Source organism: Gymnoscopelus microlampas (assembly GCF_963454915.1).
Source record: "Gymnoscopelus microlampas genome assembly, chromosome: 5".
NCBI lineage: Eukaryota > Metazoa > Chordata > Actinopteri > Myctophiformes > Myctophidae > Gymnoscopelus > Gymnoscopelus microlampas.
The window spans coordinates 53374922-53398379 of record NC_139942.1 but is presented as its reverse complement, the minus strand read 5'-3'; the positions used below and the strand labels follow the sequence as shown (position 1 = coordinate 53398379).

The following is a 23458-nucleotide window of genomic DNA, read 5'->3' as shown; positions in this document are numbered from 1 at the left end:
TGAGTCTCCTGAGTCTCCTTGATGACCCGGTCATCAAATTATTGGCTTAGGAATACAACAAAAACTGAAAAAATAAATTGATAGAAAATAAGTCATTTTATGGTGAACTACTCCTTTAACCTCTTAAACCACAGCATCCATATCGTGGGGAGCTATTTTCAGCTAAAGCTTTCACCACAATAAATAGTGTCTCAGAGGAGGGCTGTGTGGTGGACAGTTCAGAAACCCGCCTACCAGTGATGTCATCAGCAGGCAAGTTTGGTCATTTCAAAAGAGATTCCAAACATACACAATTAGGGCCCGAGCACTGCACAATAGTGCAAAGCCCTATTGAAACTGCGATGATTATTATTATTCTTTGCACAAATGAATCACGTTTTTGAGGGGCAATATGTACTCCAAAAGTTACGCAACATTGCACACACATTACCAGTGGCGAAAAATGATGCATTAAAAAAAAAAAAAATGGGGCATGGTCTAATGGCTCAATAGCGCCCCCTACAAAAGTTTGTGCTTCAAGCCCGACCATACTGTTTCACCTACATGCATGCAAATTGGTACACACCTGTATCATGTCCGGACTTACAAAAACCTCTCTTGGAGCCATGTCCGAAACCAAACAGGAAGTCGGCCATTTTGAATTGATAGTGGCATTCTTGTGCATTTCACGGCATTTTCACAGGTTGTACTTTAAGACCGGGAACGCATCTGTGTCACTTTTTGATTTGAGCAAAAAAAAAAGCTTTATTTTACACTTTGGGTGAAAATGTGTGCAAATCTTTGAATATATATATTGTTTTAAAGCGAACATTTTTAACTCAAGTATTTGCTTCTGGGGGTCCCTGCCTCTGGAACAAAACATTTTGAGATGGGGGTCCGAGGCCAACTACATAAGTTTGGGGGTCCTTGAAATGGAAAAGTTTGAGCACCACTGATATAGAAACATATGTTTTTTTCAGAATACTGTTGGTATTTAGAAGACATTTTGTAGAATTGGAACCTCAGGCCTTAATGGGTTAACACAAATATATCACTTACACCACCTTTAAAGCAGCACTACGTAGTATGGGGGTATCAATGCCCACTTTGGAGACAAATAACATGCCAGCCAACGTCTTTTTGACTTCATTACCCAAGAGTCTCGGCGAGCATGTTCCGGCGACGACGCGCTGTGATTGGCCAGTCTTCGCTTTGACTGGCAGTTCTGCTGCCTTGGTGCCTTGGCAGATGCCAGGATGAAACTCGACTGTAATAACTATGCATATGACTGTAATAACTATGCATATGGGAGACGATGGTCTCCCATATGCATAGTTATTACAGTCGAGCCCCTATGGCGGGGACACCCCCCCCTCCCCAGTCTATAGATGTATGGAAGGATGATGATTGTTATTGCTTAAACGTGTGCCTTTATAATTTTGTAATATGCTATATAGTCGTTAAAAAGTGACCTAGTGCTGCTTTAATTCATGAAATATGCTTTACCTTAAGATCGGGAAAGCATCTGTCTCACCTTAGATTTTAGCTATATATATATATATATATATATATATATATATATATATATATATATATAGCACTTTGGTTGGATATAAAAAAATCATGAACATTTGTGCAAATCTTTGAATGTATATACTTTTTAAATCGAACATTTTTAAGACAAATCTTTACCTCTGGGGGGTCCCTGGAACAAAATATGGTGAGATGAGGGTCCGCGGCCAAATACATATCATTTTGATAAGAGTTTTTTTCAGAACACTGTTAGGATAAGGCATTTGTAGAATCGACCCCAGGTCTTAATGGGTTAAAGGGATATTTCAAATAAAATAAACATTTAAAAAATGAAAAATGTAATAGAATATTCACAGCCCCCTCACGCATTAGAAGGATATTTGAATGCGTGAGGGGCCGTGATTCTTCCATTACTTTTTTCATTTATTTTGTATAATATTGTTTTAACGTTTATTTTATTTGAAAGTGAAATATCCCTTTAAGCCATTAAGACCAGGAACGCATCTGTGTAATTTTTTAATTTCTTTATTAATTATAATTAAGTGATAATATGGCTGCTGTGCATAGAGCCTATTACGAAGTCAGACGGAAAATAAATCTCCACATTAATGGTCAAATACCTCTTAACTCCACTTTCTTTTTTAAAGCGAACTCAAATCTTTCCTTCTTGGAGGGTCCCTGGAACTAAATACTTTGAGATGGGGGTCCTCGGCCAAATACTTTTTGGGTGGTCCTTGACATGAAAAGGTTTGAGCACCACTGATACATAGCAACATATCAACAGGATTTAGAAGACATTTTGTAGAATCCCCCAGAAGCAAAGATTTGAGTTACAATGCAAAGATTTGCAAAAATATTCATGATTTCCCCCCAAAAAATGCAGATCTACAAGCTTATATCGTGGCACTCAATTTCGTGTGTGTGTGTGTGTGTGTGTGTGTGTGTGTGTGTGTGTGTGTGTGTGTGTGTGTGTGTGTGTGTGTGTGTCCGTGTGTGTGTGTCCGTGTGTCCGTGTGTGACCCCTGCCCTCCCAGGAGAAGGTGTTGAGGATGATGTACGTGTGGGCGTTGTGTCGCGACCAGGAGGAACTCAACCCCAACGCTGCCTGGAGACTGCTGGACATCTCTGCATCCACCACAGAACAAGTCCTCTAGACACACACACACACACACACACACACACACACACACACACACACACACACACACACACACACACACACACACACACACACACACACACACACACACACACACTGCAAAACAAGAGTCACTCTGTGACCATGTACAGTAACATATACAGTATATATATATGTATGTATGTATGTATGTATGTATGTATGTATGTATGTATGTATGTATATATATATATGTGTGTGTTGAAGAATACATCTGTTGTATGTGTATACGAATGTGTGTGTACGAACATAAAGTGAACATGGTGTAAATAGATACTGTACATCTACTGTAAGCGATGAGGATGATACCACAGCCGTGCTGAGGGCTCATCAACACAGTAAAACCTAGTTTAACTCTGAGGCAGTGTTCATTTTGTCCACTAAAACTACGACAATTCTTTTCATTGATAAACTATATCTAAACCAAGCTACGATGACTAATAACTGTGACTAAATATATTGACAATTTTGTCAACAAATTAAAAAAAAGATTAGTGGAGAAGAGATCCAGTAGAACTAAGTCATTCTGAATTTCATTCAAAGGTCACAAACTAAAGTTTTTTATCTACGATTTACGCTGAACTTGAAGAAACCACCACTGACCTGTGCAATTCACAATGTAGGCATTTAGCAGACACTCTTAATCCAGAAATAGATAATAATAATTTGGGCACTCAATGAGTTAACAGCAGGGGTTGAAAAAGTACTCAAATGTTTTACTGTAAAAGTAAACGTTTCAATACTGCAATGCAGAATACTGTTACAAGTACTGTAAAAGTCTGGTAATCTAAATTTACTTGAGTAAAAGTACATAAGTATTGGCATCAAAATATACTTAAAGTACCAACAGTAATACCCTCATTCAGCAAATATGTTGTCGCTGTCGGCAAAAACCATATGTCAACTTTATTTTTATTTATTTTTATAAATCAGTGCTATAGAACAGTGGTTCTCAAACGTTTTCATGTCAAGGACCCCCAAATTGACACTTATTAGCCCGCGGAACCCCATTTGAAAAGATTTTTACGGCTCTAGCAGTGATTCTCAACCATTTCAATTTCAAGGACCCCCAGTTTGACATGCATTAGGCTACGGGCCCCCATTTAATGGCATCTCTATCTATGGGACCCCGATTTATATTGTAATGTTAATTTAACTCTGACCCATAAGGGTCCATTTGGTTCCTAACTACTGGGTATCTATCATTTACTGTAGCTTTGAGAACCACTGCTAGAACACCTGTAACGTCTGTGTGTGGGTTTTACAAATGATGAACCAATGAAAAGTATTAAAAAAGCGCCTCTGACTAAACCGCCTAAATCCATTGGATCCTGAAACTGTCCGTCAAACCACCTGACTTTGGAGATAGTTGTCTTCATTTCATTTCCTGAAAAGTTTATATTTAGGCTGGTTTCTGCCCGACAGCAGATATTCTAAAAATAACAATGCATGAGTTATTTAAAACAATGCATTACACTTGAACAAACCTGTCACATTTTAGTCGACTAAATCAACTGTAATTTAATTCACTAAAATGTGAATTAAAAATATGACTAATTGGAATTTTATTCAAAAGCCTATGACAGAACTAAATCAAAGTTAACACTGCTCTGAGTTAAGGAGTTTACTGTGAAGCCATTCCATTTGTTATGGGGCCAGGCTTCCAGCATGGACCCATATTGTTATTCGCATTATTCCATTTCTTCTTCTGCCACTTTTGGCAGTTCTGGCTGAACCGTGCAGTCGCTTTTTATGAAACTCGGCCATATGATAGATGGTCATGAAAAACGATCAAGAAATAATTCTCACAATCTTTCGTCAAAAGGTGGCGCTATAGCACTCAATTGAAAAATGCCAACTTTGAACAGGTACAACTCATGCCGTGTTTGACCTACAGCCATGAAACTTCGATGCACACATGCGTCTCCTCATGCTGAACAACTTTCACACTCTGACTTTTGACCTCTGACCTTTAGATATCCCACCATTTGGAATTATATGAAAAACAGTTAAAACCTATCTCCTCCTGGGATTTTTGAGTAATCTGCACGAAACTTTTTACACATGAACTTTGGACCTATACCAAAAAACGTTTGCAAAATATCTTCCATAAGTGAAAAAATGAAGCTTTAATGAGCCAATGAATATTGCAGTTTTATGACAATTATTCATCTGCCCCTAACACATACATGCAGACTTACCATTCTTTGAAACTTTGCAGAAATGTAAAGGGCCATTCCAAATATCACTGAAACCAATCTTACTCCAATTGGTCAAACGGGGGCGCTATAGCAATTTTTTGAAAATTGAAACTTTAAACAGGCAAAAGTCATGCCTCGTTTGGCCGACAGCCATTAGACCTGCTTACACATGTGCCTTGACTAATGAGGAACACATCTATCACGTTGACCAGTAAGCACCGCCCTTAGATTGTCCGCAATCTTGAGCAGTTTGAAAAACACTTAAACCCAGGATTTTTCAGCTATTTGCGTGAAACTGTATCATCATTGTGATCTCCTTTCACAGGTTCTTGTCTGTTGGTGGCTTCTCGCTTAAATGTGTGCCCCACAACCTGAAGGTCACCAGTTCAAGCCTCACTTGGTGCAGACTTCATCTGAGTTGCATTTCACACAACATGACTATCAATGAATACATCTGCAATTGTTAAAGATAACATGAAATACTTAATTGAGTGTTTTTTACATACAGCTGATCTACAATCTCACAACTTTTCAGATAGCAATGAGAGTATGTTTTTTCAATGTATAACATACTTCATTGTGAAAATAGCCAATGTACAATCTGACAACTTTTAATGGTTTGTGAGCTTGTAGATCGGCTACTTTCACTAATTTTGGTTCTGAGGAGATGTACAATTTCTTCATTGGTAAATGGTTTGTGAACGAGTGATCTTAGTGTTAGTGAAACAGGGGCTTGGGGCATGACAGAAGGCAAGAGTTTGTGATCCTCAACAGACAATATCAGCCTGGACAAAGATATAGCACTATAGGTAGTGTTGCAGCTACCTAAGAGTGCTTCATGACCGTAAGGTTGCCGGTTCAAGCCTCACTTGATGCAGACTCATTTAAGTTGAAATGCAAAAAACATGACTCAATCTATTCCGTTTCCATGGCGCTCTCTCTCTCTCTCTCTTCAATCTATTCCATTTCCATGTCTTTCTCTTCAATCTATTCCGTTTCCATGTCTCTCTCTCTGTCTCTTCAATCTATTCCATTTGTCTCTCTCTATGTCTCTTCAATCTATTCCGTATCTCTCTCTCTCTCTCTCTCTCTCTCTCTCTCTCTCTCTCTCTCTCTCTCTCTCTCTCTCTCTCTCTCTCTCTCTCTCTCTCTCTCTCTCTCTCTCTCTCTCTCTCTCTCTCTCTCTCTCTCTCTCTCTCTCTCTCTCTCTCTCTCTGAGGGGTGGCCATAGCTGAGTGGTTAGTGAGCCCGCCTAGGGAGCCAGAGACTCTGGTTGCCCCAGGTACGATTCCAGGCCAGGTCAGCAAATGTGTCGATGAAATGAAATTTGTCCCTGAGCAAGACTCTTAACCCCTAATTGCTCACAGGCACTCATTGGAAACAAGACCGCAAGGACTTTCATGAACTGACCTGTTAAAGGAATTATCATTTCTCTCTCCTGGCCCCATATTATCGCTGCTTGCAGCTATATTTTCACTTGTTATTTTCTTTCCAGTATTGTACAAATAGTGTGTAATGTACTGTATTTTACCAGATGAGGATAAAGGTATACCGAGCAGTCTTGAAATAGCATAAACTTTATGAAGGATTATCCTTCTTTAACCCTCACCATTTTTCTGAATGTTTGCGTCGGTCAACCCCGTTGCTGTGCAAATATCAATGGGCACAGCAGCAATATTGCAAAGAAATTGGACCCCTTCCTTACTTCCATTGGCGTGCACAGACATTTTGATATTTATTACAGGCACATCTTGTACGTTGTAATTGCATATTTATTTCAATAGCCATATGCTGTCTGATGCAGATATTTAATAATATTCAACAGGTTGGTTTCTGCTGTAACAATCCTCCTATAATTTGACACATTTTGACAGCATTATTCACTATCAGTGGTGTCAGTCAGTGGACTCATCCACTGTCACAGTTAGACTGCACTGTATGTTTTATCATTCTGCCTCGGACGGCACTGAGTCAGCCGAAGGTAACTTTGCAACGCTGGCTCAGCGGTGCCTCTCGTGGCTCAAGTCACCTTCAGACAGCGTGCCTCCGTCGGTGCACCTTTTTCAATCTGACTCATTCAGCATACATGGTGTACAGTCTAAGGATCACGTCAAATCTTTATTATGAGAACAGTCCTGCATGTAGGTAAGCTTTCTTTCAGGATGATCATTGTCATGTTTTAATGTTTTTCTTCTCATGTTATGGTGATTATTCAGTGAGGCTGGTCGGTGGTTCAGACTCCTGTTCAGGCAGAGTGGAGGTGTACTACGGTGACAGCTGGGGGACGGTGTGTGATGATTGGTGGGATCTGGATGATGCCCAGGTTGTGTGTAGACAGTTAGGCTGTGGAACAGCTCTGTCAGCACCAGGGGGAGCCCACTTCAGACAGGGTGATGGAAACATCTGGTTGGATGATGTCAGGTGTTCAGGCAGTGAGTCACAGCTTTCACAGTGCAGACATGGGGGGATTGGAAAGCACAACTGTGGACACAGTGAAGATGCTGGTGTTGTTTGTGCAGCAGGTAAATATGAATTTTATTGCAATTAATAATGATGTTTATATGTGTGTTGTCATCCTATCCTATATTCAAATTGACTAAAGGGAGGATGGGCCGGCCTCTGACATCACACTCATGTCACCATGACTCCATATAAGGAGTTCCCAATGCAGCTACCCCCAATGTTGAGCTCATAGGACTAGAATCTAGTCGTATCTAGTCACTAGATAGTACAATCCCTTAGATTAATCAGCACTTGGTATTGAGTGGGGTAGGGGTAAACGCTCCACTGGGGTCTTCAGGTTCCTTCATTGGTGTTTTGTTGATAGGCCCACGACACCTCCTACTGGCTGCTGGAATCAGAGAGTCAATTTGTCTTTTTTGGCTTCAGTTCAAATGTGGTCACTGCCTCTCCACCAGAGCCATATGCCTCTTGGGATAATAGGATGAATGCATATCTTTTACTTAGCTCCGCCCTCTTCTCATTGGACGATATTTGATAGTTCCTATGTTTTGCCAAAACTTTTGAACGGTTTGTCGCACAGACTTGTCAGTTGCGTCACTTGATTCGTTTGAGTCCTTGTCCTACTTAACCCTGCCCCCTATTCTGATTTGTTGATATTTCATAGTTTCTATCATTTGCCATAACTTTTTAACAGTTTGTCATAGCCACTTGTTAGTCGCCTCATTGGAGTTCTTTTCCACAAGTTATGCGCTGCTGTTTCTAAACTTTACCTAGCTGGTTTCATGTGATTATGAGAGACCTTTTCAGTTTGCGGTTCATGGTGGAAGATGAAGGAAGAATGGTAGACCTATTGCTAGCCAACTATTTCTACTAAAGACCTCCCTCCAAATATATAATTATTCAGAGGGGACAATGGTAATCGGACAACAGCAGAACGTAAGCACATCGGAACTGTCATAATACATTAGTGATTTTACTCAGTGGGGAAAACATGTAACAGGACAACAACAGAATGTAAGTACATAAACTGTATTGATTGTACATGCACTTTTATTGGAGGAATATGGTATTGGCAGCAGGAATGCAAACTGGTCTTTTTTTATTGCTGGCTGTCACTGGGTGTTCAAAACACTGTAAGGGCATTTGGTCATAGCCTACTCAAAGGTTCTTTGGCATTTATTCCGTCTCTATGCCCATGTATGTACAGCCATATGCCTACCTAAACCCACTCACACATTCATACACCCATAAACAGCCACTTTGCCCACATCCATACAGTATACCCACTTCAGATGCAGATGAATACTTACACCAACACTTGATCCAAGTTCCTGTAGGCCCACGTGAGAACTGAGAATATACACGTAGGCCCGTAAGACTGTTTCACTTCCTTCTTTCTTTTACTCGGCTGGGAGAAGGTTAGGGGAAGAGAATAGAGAAGAAAGGAACACAGAACACAGGTCAAATAACAGGAAGGCACAGTCAAATCAAATATAAAATGCCCAATATACACAAGTCAATGATTAAAATAAATTAGCAATGGATAGATAGCATTACAGAAGGCAGAAATGCTTCTGGTGCAGGTGTAAAACATGCGTCTAAAACATATGTTATAAAATGTTCAATTTCATGTGCATTGTTAAAGTGGTTCAAGTTAAAGTCTCTATCCGTTATTAGGCTTGAGAGGCCCCCACAACTACAACCAACCAGCTGTTACAGTGAAGCTCCACACAACAGGTAAATACAAATTGTTATCGTTACTGTTATTACGTAAGCCCGGCCCCTCTTGTGTTTCTATTGGCTGGGCTTTAAACAGCCATAACTCCAGTTCCCAGCATGCTAAACATAGATATAGAAACCTAGATACCTCATTGTCCTCTGCAGTTCGTTTGAGCGACCTGTTTCGTATGGAGGCCGCCATATTTCCGGGGGGCATGGGCACTGACCAATCACAGTGTGTTGTCTACTGGCCAATCACAGCACGTCTTTTCCAGGACTTGTCAGAATCTAGTTGTCCCGCCCTCACCTGCCTCTGAATGGCCTACTGAACGCCCCTTCTGTGACGCACGCGGAAATTTCCAGCTGCCCCCCCCCCCCCCCCCCCGCGCGTGCTCACCATAAATACGCTTGAGAGCCAGAGGAGGCGTCTACCTTTATATGTCTATGATGCTAAACTTCCCAAACTTTGTAGGTGCTCTTAGATGGCCAATAGGGACAGGCTGTAATTGCTTAAGCCCCGCCCCCTCTATGTTCCTGTTGAGCAGCCTTGAAATGAATGGACAGGGATTTAACATTGTTCCTCTAGTTCATATAGCTTAATGAAATGAACTCATCAAAGGCACCACTCACTTCACACTGGTTGTAAGATGATAAATAAGCGTTTTTTGAGAATTCATGTTATTCATGAGTAGGGTCCAGTATTTTATTATTTTGACCAAAGCTGGTGTAATGTTAGACACCACATTTTTCAAATCATTAATTGTTATTGTTCATTCCTAGTTCATACTGTCGCCTATTCCTTATAAACACTCAGGAAAAACTGCTGTTATTTTAGATTACAGTATACATCTTTATTCCTCCATAGACTCCCCAGTTGTTGAGGGCAGCAAAGTGACACTGACCTGCAGCAGTGATGCCAACCCACCAGTAGACATCTACACCTGGTACAGAGACAACAGATCTATCTCCACCGGTCCTCAGCTGGTGAAGGACAATGTGTCTCCTGCAGACTCTGGACAGTACTTATGTCAGGTGACAAACAAACATGGATCACAGAGATCATCACCACATGATCTAGATGTTCAGTGTAAGTGGACTAAAGTGTGGATTTTCAGATATGTTATCTTTTTTTTACAGACAGCAAAATATCAGCATATTTGAGGGATTACTTTGTGTTGATGTCAGTAATCTCAATGGTTCTTCTTCTTCTTGCGTGTATCATCCTCAAATGTCCAACTCAGTATCGTGTAGCCACGCCCTTGTCTCTGAAGGTGGTCTATACAGGGGAAAGGTGTTAATAATGTGTTTGGCAGACTGCTCAGGCTCGCCACACTCGCATGCTGCACTGTCTGCCAGGCCCCACTTCTTCATAGCTGATTTGAAGCAGCCAACTCCAGTGCGTAGGCGGTTCAGTAGGGTCCATTGCCGGCGCAGTAGGTCCTCTCCTTCAACACCACCTCCCGGGTCCTAGATGTAACTGTGGATACGGGAGGGCCCAGCAGACTCCCACTCCTGCTTCCAGGATGCCGCCATCCATGCACACGGGATGGAGCGGAGCATCTCTTGTGCCGCCTTGTTGTAAGGGTGGCGGGACTTTAGTCTGTTTGGAGGCTCTGTTTCCACAGTAGTGTTGTGCAGATGTGCCAGTCATGTATCTGGGCTTTCCTTGCTAGCTTAATGGTTGCAGCCTCTCGTCGGAGGCCGGCTGGGGCAATTCCTGCAAGGACTGGCAGGTAGGACACAGGAGTGGGCTTCAGGCAGCGTGTTATGATTCAGAGAAGAACATGGCTTGGGTGGAAATTCTTAGCGTATTGGCGGAAGCTCCCCAGGTCGTACTGGCGAGACGTCGAATGAGTGAGACCCTTGATGTTACCTTGGCCCTCACGTCTTCCAGATTGGTGAACGAGACAAGATGGCGGCCGCACGCAGTTGCAGCCAAGCGGCGTCTCTGAAATTTTCTGATATAAGAGCAGGATTTTGCTCTTATTGTCAGCAAATCTAGAAGAAGACTACCAGTGAATCAAAGAAGCAAAGACGAACAAAGGGAGGGATGGCGGCGTCAAAAATGAGGAAGGTAGAAGATGATCTGGAGGAGATCAAGGTGTCGCTGGGCTTAATGTCTTTGGATATTGAGATGGTGACCAAGCAACAAGTAATGTTAAAGAACTTGATGGACCAAATCAAGGGCTAAAGAATCTGGTCAAAGAGAAAGATAAGAAAATCGACTTCTTGTAGAGAAGAGTGGACGACTTGGAACAGTATACTCGAATGGAGGATTTGATCATAACCGGGCTGGCAACTACACACCGGAGCTATGCGAGAGCAGCAGCGACAAGTGGTAACGTTACGCACGGTGACGGTGACGAGCCCCCCGCAGAGGAACTACAAACGCTTGAGTGTCAAGTTGTAGCGTTCTTTGTGAGTAAGAAAATGTCTCTTCAAAGCGACAATATCGCTGCTTGTCACACCCTTCCCACAAAGAACAGTAGTTCAAAGATCGATCATCAAGTATATATTTTTAAAAATTGGATCGGGGGCAGGTATTAATAAGAATTTATTCTTCTTCCTGCTCCTTTTCGCTCATGGGTGTATGTGATTTAATGAATTATTGAAGTTATGAATTATGTGAACTGTAATACACTACCATATGCGAAACAAAATATAATGAAATGAAATGAAATAGAAATGAAATGAAAATGAAATGTTGATTGAAGGACAGTGTTCTATCCAAACGTACCCGAGGTATTTTGGGGCTTGTTGGAACTCTAGGCGCTTGTTGTCGACAAACGCATTCATTACCCTTTTGGCTTCCCTGTTGTTGAGGTGGTATGCCGCCGACACCGTCTTGCCTGTGCTGAGCTGCAGGTGCCACCTGCGGAGGTAGGCAACCAAGATGCCCATGTCCTGGTTGAGACCATCTTCCATCACCTTCCAGGTTGGTCGTCGTAGCATAATGGCCAGGTCATCTGCATACCCATACTTCCCCGATGTCTCCGGTAGGTCGTAGATGTATATGTTAAACAGCATCGGGGAAAGGACAGAGCCCTGAGGGATGCCATTTCTCAACCTTCTGAGCCTGCTTCGCTGACCATCGCTGGTCCGTAGGATGAAGCTGCGGTTTGACAGCATCTCCATGATGAAGTTCACCATATGGCGATCTGGAATTGTCCTCAGAAGCTTTAGGTGGAGTCCACGGTTCCAGACGGTGTCATACGCGGCTGTCAGGTCCAGTAGCACAACCCCAGCTTTATCATTGGCCTGGAAGCTGTCTTCAATGTCCTGCGTGAGCAGAGCTACCTGGTCCACTGTCGACCTGCCCCACGTAAACCAGCCTATTCCCTCGGGAGTTGTGGGTCCACCACTGTCTCAATGCGGCTGTGGATCATCCTCTCCAGGAGGATGATCCACAGCCAGTTGATCAACCATCTCAATGGTTGATCGATTTAATTACATTTCAATCCATTTCAATTCAATTCAATTCAATGGTTCATTAATGATGAAGCGCTTTTAAAGTGACATAAATGTTTGTCCAACAGATGGTCCCAAGAATGTCCTTTTGGCAGTAAGTTCAGATGGAGATTTTGTCAAAGGAAGCTCAGTCACTTTCACCTGCAACAGCAGTGGATCAAATCCACCAACCAGTTACATCATTTTCATAAATAGAACTATAGTGGCACGGAAGAAGATAGCGACCATCTCTAACATCCAACCCAGTGACAGTGGAACATACTACTGTCAGGCATGGAACAACATTTCTACAGTCATTTCACCTGGAGTCACTGTTGATGTTTACTGTGAGTATTTAATTTAATTTAAGATCAAATTATAGTGATGACTTGTGTGTCCGTGTATGTGTGCGTGTGTGCATGAGAAAAGTTCACGTATAGTCCATAGTAGGGGCGGCCATAGCTGAGTGGTTACACTGGTTAGTGAGCCCGCCTGGGGAGCCAGAGCACCTGGTTATCCCAGGTACGAGTCCTGACCAGGCCAGCAATGTGTCAATGTATGTCCCTGAGCAAGACTCTTAACCGATAATTGCTCCCTGACCATCCTAATGATTACCCATCCTAATGATTATAGGATGGGTAAAATGCGGAGGTCAAATGTCACGTATGTGCAAATATACAGTGACAAATAATGAATTACATTACATCATGGTTTGTGTTGCACTTAGATGTAGAAAGAGACAGAAAGACGGAAACATGATAAATAAGTGCTTTGAGAGAATTTATGTTATTCATAAGTAGTGTACAGTATTTTATTATTTTGACCAAAGCTGGTATAATGTTAGACACCACATTATTCAAATCATTAATTGTCATTGTTCATTCCTAGTGAGCAATACTGTCGCATATTCCTTATAAACATTCAGGAAGAACTGCAGTTATTCCTCCATAGACTCTCCAGTATTTATATATATATATATATATATATATATATATATATATATACACACACACACACACACACACACACACACACACACACACACACACACACACACACACACACACACACACACACACACACACACACACTATATATATATATATATATATATATATATATATATATATATATATATATATATACATATATACACACACACACACACACACACACACACACTGATATACTGGTAGACAGGTTCCATGTACTGTCACATTCAAACTCTGATCATGTTTCTCTTCAGCTCAACCACTACTCCAACCAATAACAGGTAAACAAACATGAACAAACAACAACACATCATTGTAAGCTAAAAGTTTTGTTTTCTTCTAATCAAAAGCAATATTAGCTTTTTTTTTTAAACTATGCATTCTATTGTCTCTGTACAGTCAGGTTGGTGGAAGGAACCAGTAACTGTATTGTCTGTCTGTCTGTCTGTCTGTCTGTCTGTCTGTCTGTCTGTCTGTCTGTCTGTCTGTCTGTCTGTCTGTCTGTCTGTCTGAGTCTATCTATCTGTGGACCTATGACATGACATTTGACTTTTTCTTAGTTTTTGGTCCTTTTTGGGGTTAATTTATTTTCTATGAAAATAATTTACATTTTTGGTCTGGGTATTTCTGAAAATACGTACAAAAAACAGGCCTCAGATTTGCTCCCTGACAGTGACATAACTGTTGGGTTTCTGTGGAATCAGGACAGACCCATAATTATTTGTATTTGTAAAACAGATTTGTACTCGTAGAGGCAATTCGTAACAAAGTCTCAAATATATTTGTACGTGTAAATCTGATTTGTACTTATCTCTTAACTCTTATTGCCAGATTTGTAAGTCATATATCAACATTCGTAAGTCATATATCAACATTTGTAACTCATATATCAACATCTGTATGTCAACTTAGACATTATAAACACAAATGTAGCTGTTAACACATCTCCTGCCAAGGTATTAAACATCGTTTGTTATCCCCTTGCCAGCGTAATTACCTTAATCCGGCGATCTTTGAAACGCTGTGGAAGCCACATTGTGTACAAAAAAAAAGTCCATGTCAGGAGGCGGAGGCATCTGTGTGTACGCTGGAACAATAACATTCCACCCGCGATCGGGCATTTTGGGGCTATGGCTCGTTGAAAATGGGTGGTTTTCAATGCAAATAAAGGAAACTGAGATAAGAGTGTTTTTCTAAAAATGTTTTTGTGGAATGAGATCCTAATAATTTTAATGTTGAGATTGTTGTTTCTTGCCGTTTTCACACCAATTTGTGGATTGTATGGGGGCAATACCAAGTGCCTCCAGTAGATAGCATCCATGCAACATTGGAGGCAGATAGGAGGAGGAGTTTGAATACTGAATGTGACGTATTTTTAAACTGAACTGTGCGCTACGGAGCCCCAGAGAGGCCATTTACAGAAAAACTAAATAACTTGTGGCCACAAAATACTATCTTGTGGCCTCAAAATAGTATTTTGTGGCCACGAGATAGTGTTTTGTGGCCACAAAATACATTTTTTTTGGGCTTCATTTAGTTAATTTGAGGCCTCAATGTAAGGTTTTGTAAGAGCCAGCACAGCAGGGCCTTCTGTCCATGCTTGCGTAATGTACCCGTCACCGGCCGACGTTTGCTTTTAGCTTGATATCGCTTGATAGAGGAATAATAAAAACATGATTTATACACCGAATGAATATAGACTAGACTAGACTAGACTAGATTATAGAGAACTTTGAATTATAACAATCGGTTGAGTATTGACGAGGCAGGTGCTCTCTCTAGCTCTCATGTTGTGTCTCCATCTTGTCCAGACATGTTCTTCCAGTGTGGCAGACCTGAACCTGAGCCTCTCCAGGCGTTCCCGTGGACCCACTCTGGTGTTGAGATGATCGGAGGCAGAGGATCTTTTCCTAGGGATCATCCATGGCAGGTGTCTCTGCAGCGCAGAACCAAAGGCTCATCTAAACCCTTCAAACATGCATGTGGAGGCGTCCTCATTGCATCCTGCTGGGTCCTCACTGCTGCTCACTGCGTGTAAGCTGCACTAAATTAATATTTTATGGTAATATGCAATGAGAGAAAACATCCTGCCTCTGGACTATTTTTAGACAAATATTTCCTGAAGCCATAATGACTTTGAGTGTCATTCAGCTTTTATCAACCAGTGGGATCTGGACGGAACAATCTGTAGTGACCTTTTGTCCTTGTGGTGGTTGATTGAGAATACCTCTTTTACACTGAGCTGCAAACAATGATACAAAATAAATGAGGAATGTCCAAAAGTAAAAGGTTTATTCCATATCCATTAGTTCCTTGCTTGAAAACATAACATAAAGAGACTTTAATGCAACTCAAAATAGAAGCAGCAACAACAAGAAACAGGCGTAAAAAGCTGTGAGCATTTAATCAACTACACCTGGTCCTCTGTTGGCCAAGTTCTTATCCTCTCCTCTCCTCCAGTAGAGGGTGACAAAGCACAAGGACATTGGACATGGCACATAATAATAATAATAATAATAATAATAATAATAATAATAATAATAATAATAATAATAATAATAATAATAAACTTTATTTTTGTATTGCACCTTTCATGACATGAAATGCAGCTCAAAGTGCTTAACAGAGCAAGAATACATTTACAATCCTCTTAGTCGACGTGAGAGCAAAACTGTGTGCCCGGTTCTCATTTGCACACAGCCATTGACCATTACGATCTGAACGCAACTGCGTCTCAGCTGTTTAGTAGCGCTTTAAAAAACAACGGGAGATCAAGCTGCGCATGTGTCGAATCCACACACCCACTCCGTTAGTGTTGTTGCCGCCTGCCGGGACGCGACAGGACGCGCAATAACCCCACGTTTGCAACTACTTTCACCTGCGTACTTCACCGGGTATATGGTCTAGTTTATTGTTAACTCATTTAACAATAAAGCAAAAAAGAAAAGCAAAAAATAAAACAATATTACAATAATAGAAAAGGGCAGTGAATCAGGCAATACAGTGTGGACATGGATAATAACACAGAGATTTAAAAATCAACAAAAAAATCAGCTAAAAGCAAGAGTGAAGAGTCTTGAGCTGTGCTTTAAAGCTATCCACAGAGGCTGCCTGTCTTAGGTGTAATGGGAGTTTATTCCACGATGTCGGTCCGTAGAAGCAGAATGCTGCTTCACCGTGTTTTCATCGTGTTCATGTCATTGTAGGCACCTCGAGCAGGTCAGCACTTGAAGACCTGAGGGGCGGTTTGGAACATATTTAGGCAGGCACTCATAGAGGTAGGAAGGTGCCAGACCATTTAGAGCTTTATAAACTAGTAAAATAATTTTAAAATCGATCCTAAAAACAACCAGGAGCCAGAGTAGTGAAGCTAGAACTGGAGTAATATGTTCTCTCATCTTAGTTTTAGTTAAAACTCTGGCTTCCGCATTTTGAACAGTTGTAAAGGCTCCTACAGGCTTACTAAGATGCAATGCAATTAACTTCACGGTACCACCTTCTATGAAGCCTATAATGCATTGTGGACATATTATAGTCGCAAACCAGGCCTAAAGGGTGCCCGAGACTATGTTTTTGCCCCTGTCCGTGTGTCCATGTGTCCGTCCATCCGTCTGTGGACAGCTAATTGACGATCGACGTGACACTGTGCACACACACACACTCCCTGGAGGCCAGAGCAGATCCTTGTACCCATTTTGCTCACTAGCACAACAGCCCTGCAGTAGTCTGTGATCCATGCCAGCATGTTGTAGTCCATCAGTGCAAGCTTCTCCACAAGCAGGTGTGGCTGGATGGTGTTGAAGGCACACACAGGGTGTGTGACACTACCGCTGGGTGGGCAATAAACTGTCACCAGGACAACGCACAAGAACCCACAGGATGACACGTAATAGCTCTATTTCTGAGTTACAAATCACCTTCTTCACTGTAGCCCATATCCATGTATTACTCCATATCCTTAAGACCAGTCTTTGTTAATGTAGACTGCTATGCCCCCCCCCCCCCCCTCTCTTCTTCAGCCTATTACTCTTCTCTATCTATCTGTCTGTCTGTCTGCCCCAATCAATGAGAAGCCGTCAGCTGAGACTGGCATCTAGATTCTACGTACATATATGGCAATATCCAACCACGATTCCATTAGGCAAATGAGGCTGTAATGTTTGCACTCACTTTGCATTCATAGTCATAGTCCCCAAATCATCAGCTCTGGTCCAGACCCCAACTGATCGTACATTTACGACAAGAGGAAAAATAATCTTTTCGTGACCAAACATTACGTTTGGTCACGAAAAGATTATTTTTCCTCTTTTCCCGCTTCTCCCTCACGTGATTTAACTTCTATCGCATTCCTTTCAACCCTCAGTTCAAGAATAACATCCTTGGGTGGAACAGAATGTTGTCCCTTGAAAGAGAGAAGCTCTTCTCTTGTGTACTGGAGGTGTGCTCCCACGCATCACGCACCAATCCAGACAGTGTCCCCACGGCGCATCCATTCGCTTCTACCGGAATCTCCTTCCCTGGGAAACCACTGAAAAACACAGACGGTTCTCCCCACGTCCTGTGTCCCATGACCAAATCCAGGGGTTTGTTTTTCTCACACAGTGCTGTGAGTCCCACGGTCGTGTCTCCAATGGTTACATCGGACGATGCCATTGTCCTATTGTTTTAACGATCCCCCAGCTGTTACGGCAGAAAAGGCTAAAAGAAAAAAATTACCAAAACAGGCAATTATCGACCTAATGTGACCTCTACTACTTACAGTATATATCTATTTGATTTAAAAGAAGATTGACTTTTATTTAACATGTTTGTTCAGTAATTCCACCAGGTGGTCCATGGACATGCAGGTGGTCTTGGGGGGAGTGTACATTAAGAGAAAGAAAGACTCTGAACAGGTCATCCCTGTGGTGAGAGCCATCGTTCATGGGGATTACAGGACATCAAGTCCCGATGGTCAATTTGTCGCTTCTCATAATGACATTGGTGAGGCCATGAACTGACATACTACACATGATTAACATGATTAACTGTCAAGCCAATTAGCATTCTGAATGTATTGGTAACTATGGGTAAAATAAACAACGTTGTTCAACGTTGGCTCAGGCAGTGAGGTAAACAATTGTAGAATGTGGTTCAGGCCAGGCAAATGGTTGAGCAGATTTGAGGTGATTGTTTTAGTCTCCTTTTTAAATTACATTAATAAATGTCTCTCTTGGAGGTACTATAGAACAATGGCTATAATCCAATCCAATCCACTTTATTTATAGAGCACATTTAAAACAACAGCTTTGAATCAAAGTGCTGTACACTCAACAACTATATACTAATTACTAAACATACTAAGAGTAAAAACAAGACACAATAAAAATGTCCTTTGAGTGCTTTACACTCAGGTAACGTGTTGTTTAAATAGAACAACTGGAGTTTGACACACACCCGGTGTAATTGAGCAGCAGCTCTCAAACTATGGATCGCATAGTCTTTGTACGTACGTACAGAGATACGTGAATGCACATACATACATACATACAGAGATACGTGAACGCACATACTGTACATACAGAGATACGTGAACGCACATACTGTACATACATACAGAGATACGTTAACAGAGAAACGTTTGGTGGGTGGAAAAGAGTATGGGCCGTGTCTAAAATAGTCTAAGAGTGGTTTGAACCGACCAACATTACCCTGTGCTCTCATTGGTGGGGCTGCAAAACAAAGAAAAAAGATCATTATTAACTAAATATATTCATATATATTCATAAATTACATGTTAGTCATATATGTTGGCCTGTCATCCTATACTTTGTAAATTTGATGTATTACCTTGTGTTTACCTTGCTTACTGTACTCTGGATTAAGAGTGTCTGCTAAATGCCTAAATTGTACATTGTAGTCAGATATGCTAATGAACCATTCTGTGTGTCAGCTTTACTTCAGCTGAATGTCACCAAAAGTCCTCACTGTGCCCTGGAAACCCGCTATGTTAAAACTGCCTGTCTGCCAAACCAGCTCTTCCCTGATGGCAAGGAGTGTGTGGTCTCTGGATGGGGCCTCACTGGTATGTATCTATCTACCACTGATCTGAATCACTGGAATGTATCTATCTATACATTACCACTGATCTGAATCACTGGAATGTATCTATCTACACATTACCACTGCCTCAACCCATTGTGGGTGAAAGGGGTGTACAATGGGGGTGTACAATGGGTGGCCAATCACAGTGCAGCAAATGTCAATGTCCCAACCCCAGTTATAGGGGCGGCTACACCGCCCAAAAAACAGAAAAAGTGTAAAACCATGGTACCACCTCTTTAATATGGAGCTAGTTGTTTTGTACATCTTTGATTGATTGATTGATTGATTGATTGATTGATTGATTACTTTATTAGTCAGAAATATAAAAAGCATGAGGTACAGTCAGACATTAAGGCTAAAGGGATAAAACGATAACATTTCTGGGGACATTGATTAGAATGACGAAGTCAGACTGAAAAAAAAACCTGAGTTGGAGTTAAGTGGGTTACCCGACAGTTTGAGGATCCAATGGAGTTAGGAGGTTTAGTCAGAAACGCTTTTTTATGACTTTTCATTGGTTCACAATTTTTTTGTAAAACCACAGTATACACAGACGTAAAGGGTGTTCAATAGCATTGATTTATTAAAGAAAATAAAAACAGTTGAAGAACGGAGATAGTGCCCTAAGTATGTTCGACACTGTAAACCATTCAATTTTACTTGATAAACTGAGGCCGATTGGTTTTGATAGCACATCACTAAACTGGATGAGATCTTACTTGGAGGTAGAGAGCAAGTGGTTGACATCAACGGAACCATGTCCTCATCCCTCCCGGTGAGCTGTGGGATTCCTCAGGGCAGCATTCTAGGGCCATTACTGTTCCTTCTATACATTAACGACATGAACGCTGCCTGTAACTGCACATTGTTCCTGTTCGCTGATGACTCGGCACTCCTGATCTCTGGAGAGGACAAGTTGTAAGTTGAGGAAGCGCTCAGCTCCGAACTAACTCTGCAAAATCCGTACTCGGCTTACCGATAACAAACTGTCACTACACCTTGGGAAAACTGAATCTATTGTCTTTGGGACCAAACATACAGATGGATGTAAATGATTTCAAAGTCAAAGTCGATGACACAATTATCTCTAGCAAAGAAGAGATTACCTATTTGGGATGTATTCTTGACAAATACCTGACAGGTGAAAGCATGGCGACAAAGGTGGTCAAAAGAGTAAACCAGAGAACCAAATTTATGGGCAGAGTTTCCTCTTTTGTCAACCCTCAGGACCCTCTCAGGGGCCCTGATTCAGCCACTTTTTGACTATGCTTGCACCTCTTGGTACTCCAACACCTCAGTGTCACTTAAGACTAAACCTCAAACCTCCCAAAACAAACTGATTCGGCTATTCCTCGGACTGGGGCCCATGACCCACCTTTCCCCCACTCATTTTGCCAGCCTAGGCTGGCTCAGGGGGGGAAGACATGGTTAAACAACTAAAAATGGGACTGGTCTTTGCCCGATATGCCCCCTATTCCCGCATATCCGAGTAAATACCTCCAAAAAGTTAGCGACACCCACAGTCACAGTACTAAAGGGAGCGTTAACAACAATTTGGTACCACCCACGCATAAAACAAACATGGGCAAATTCTCCTTCTACAGCACGGCCACCCAGGATTGGAATAGTATAACCCATCCCTCAAAAAATGCAGTTCACAGGGCTCATTTAAAACAGCCTTAAAAACTCACCTTTCTGGAGGCCAAAGGGGGAGGTAGGGGAGAGAGAGAGAGAGAGAGAGAGAGAGAGAGAGAGAGAGAGAGAGAGAGAGAGAGAGAGAGAGAGAGAGAGAGAGAGAGAGAGAGAGAGAGAGAGAGAGATGCCCTCTATTCTGTAATCAATCTATTCCTTTACCAATGGAAACATAAATGTACATGTATTTTGTAAGTAACATTTTGCAGCATGTGTCAGGTTTTCTCTCTTTGTCTCTTGTGTTCTTGAAACTCAGGGAATAACAAACGTTCAAACAGGCTGTTGGAAGGCGAGGCTCCCTTGATCTCTAATGAACGCTGCATCGCCTATCAAGGTCGACTGGATGATACCATGATCTGTGCAGGACACACAGGGGGAGGAGCTGACGCCTGCAAAGTGAGTGAGTGAGTGTGTGCGAGATACTGTGTACCGATTTGCGTGATGTTTGGATAAAATCTGTAGGAGTAATATCAAAAGATGGGTTTTACTAAGATGGAAAGACAGCTTGTAACCAAGTGCTGATTTTTTGGACTTCGCTGACACTTCAGATCAAATTTGTTGTATTATTTTGTAAACTGAACACAGAACGGATACAGGGCGATAATTGATTGATGAATGATTTTTAGATATCAATCCATGTTGGGTATCACAGTGTGTGCAGGTTATAGGCCAAGAGGAAGCCATTCAGTGAGTGTTGGCATCTAGGCTTTAATAATGTCCTTTGTAGTTACATCAATAAACTGCCAATACAGTATTCTATCTATACTGGTTGTATTAACGTCTTTATAATAACTCTGTATTAAACTGGTTGTTTGTCTTTACAGGGTGATTCAGGTGGTCCTCTGATGTGTGAACAGGATGGGATTCACTACATCGTTGGTTTGGTGAGCTGGGGGCCTCGATGTAATGCATTGAGGCTGAGCAACACACCTGGTGTCTACACCAATGTCTACAGATATGTGGACTGGATTAAGCGAAAAATGTCTAATGATGATGACGATGAGGATTATGATTACTCTTATGATGATGACTAATGATGAGGACCATACCTCCAATCTGTGATAAGTGATAAGCAAGCATGTTGTAAGACAGGTTAAAGTTCACCTTCATGCAGAAATTACACAGATAAACGATGTTAGTCCATGACCACATCCAAATGTTTCATGACCCACTTTTGGGCCATGATCCACCTCATGAGAAACCCTGGACCCTGGTCATTTTGCTATTGAGGCTGTGCTGTTAAATTGTGTGTGACACAAGGCCTTCCACTGCAGTACTATTATGTCACATATACAAGTACACCCTTATGACACTAGTATGTCACATGTACAAGTACACCCTTATGCCACTAGTATGTCACATATACAAGTACACCCTTATGACACTAGTATGTCACATATACAAGTACACCCTTATGCCACTAGTATGTCACATGTACAAGTACACCCTTATGCCACTAGTATGTCACATGTACAAGTACACCCTTATGACACTAGTATGTCACATGTACAAGTACACCCTTATGACACTAGTATGTCACATGTACAAGTACACCCTTATGACATTAGTATGTCACATGTACAAGTACACCCTTATGACACTAGTATGTCACATGTACAAGTACACCCTCTGGATATGACACTAGTATGTCACATGTACAAGTACACCCTCTGGATATGACACTAGTATGTCATTACAAGTACACTATAAGTACTATAAGTCTATAAATACCTGTATGTAATTAGAAAGTAACTGAAAATGCTGCCAATGTTACTAGAGATATTAAGTTGATAATAATACATAATACAATGTTACTAGAGATATTAAGTTGATAATAATACATAATACAATGTTACTAGAGATATTAAAGTTGATAATAATGCATAATACAATGTTACAAGAGATAGACGTCGTTGATATTAACGCAAGGAGAGTTTATGCTGCTTGCTCGTGGGGGAATTGTTGGGTGAATGGTGTATCAGTCTTGACCTGCTGTTAAGTGCCATTCGAAAGAAAATCTATAAAATTGACTTGATTGAATATTGGCAATACTTCCTTAAAGCTCAATGAAACATTTTGTGAATTCTGTTTTGAGTAACTATGAATAAAAGTTGATTCTAAAACGGCTAGTCCCATTCAATGATTCTGATTGGCTGGTTTCTGTTTAGTAG

At 41.4% G+C, this 23458-nt stretch overlaps 1 protein-coding gene across 1 annotated transcript; it reads left to right on the top strand.

Annotated features, from left to right (window-relative positions):
• Positions 1–7072: 7072 nt before the first annotated feature.
• On the top strand, positions 7073–23412 carry LOC311045199 (neurotrypsin-like; the record flags this gene model as incomplete). The annotated part of the gene is made up of 10 exons (XM_084056999.1): positions 7073–7412; positions 9031–9090; positions 9938–10159; positions 12609–12866; positions 13766–13792; positions 15323–15545; positions 18328–18494; positions 19444–19575; positions 21544–21683; positions 22112–23412. The coding sequence occupies 10 exons, from the start codon at positions 7073–7075 to the stop codon at positions 22319–22321; spliced, it is 1779 nt and encodes a 592-aa protein (XP_083913125.1). The 3' UTR covers positions 22322–23412.
• Between the last annotated feature and the right edge of the window lie 46 nt (positions 23413–23458).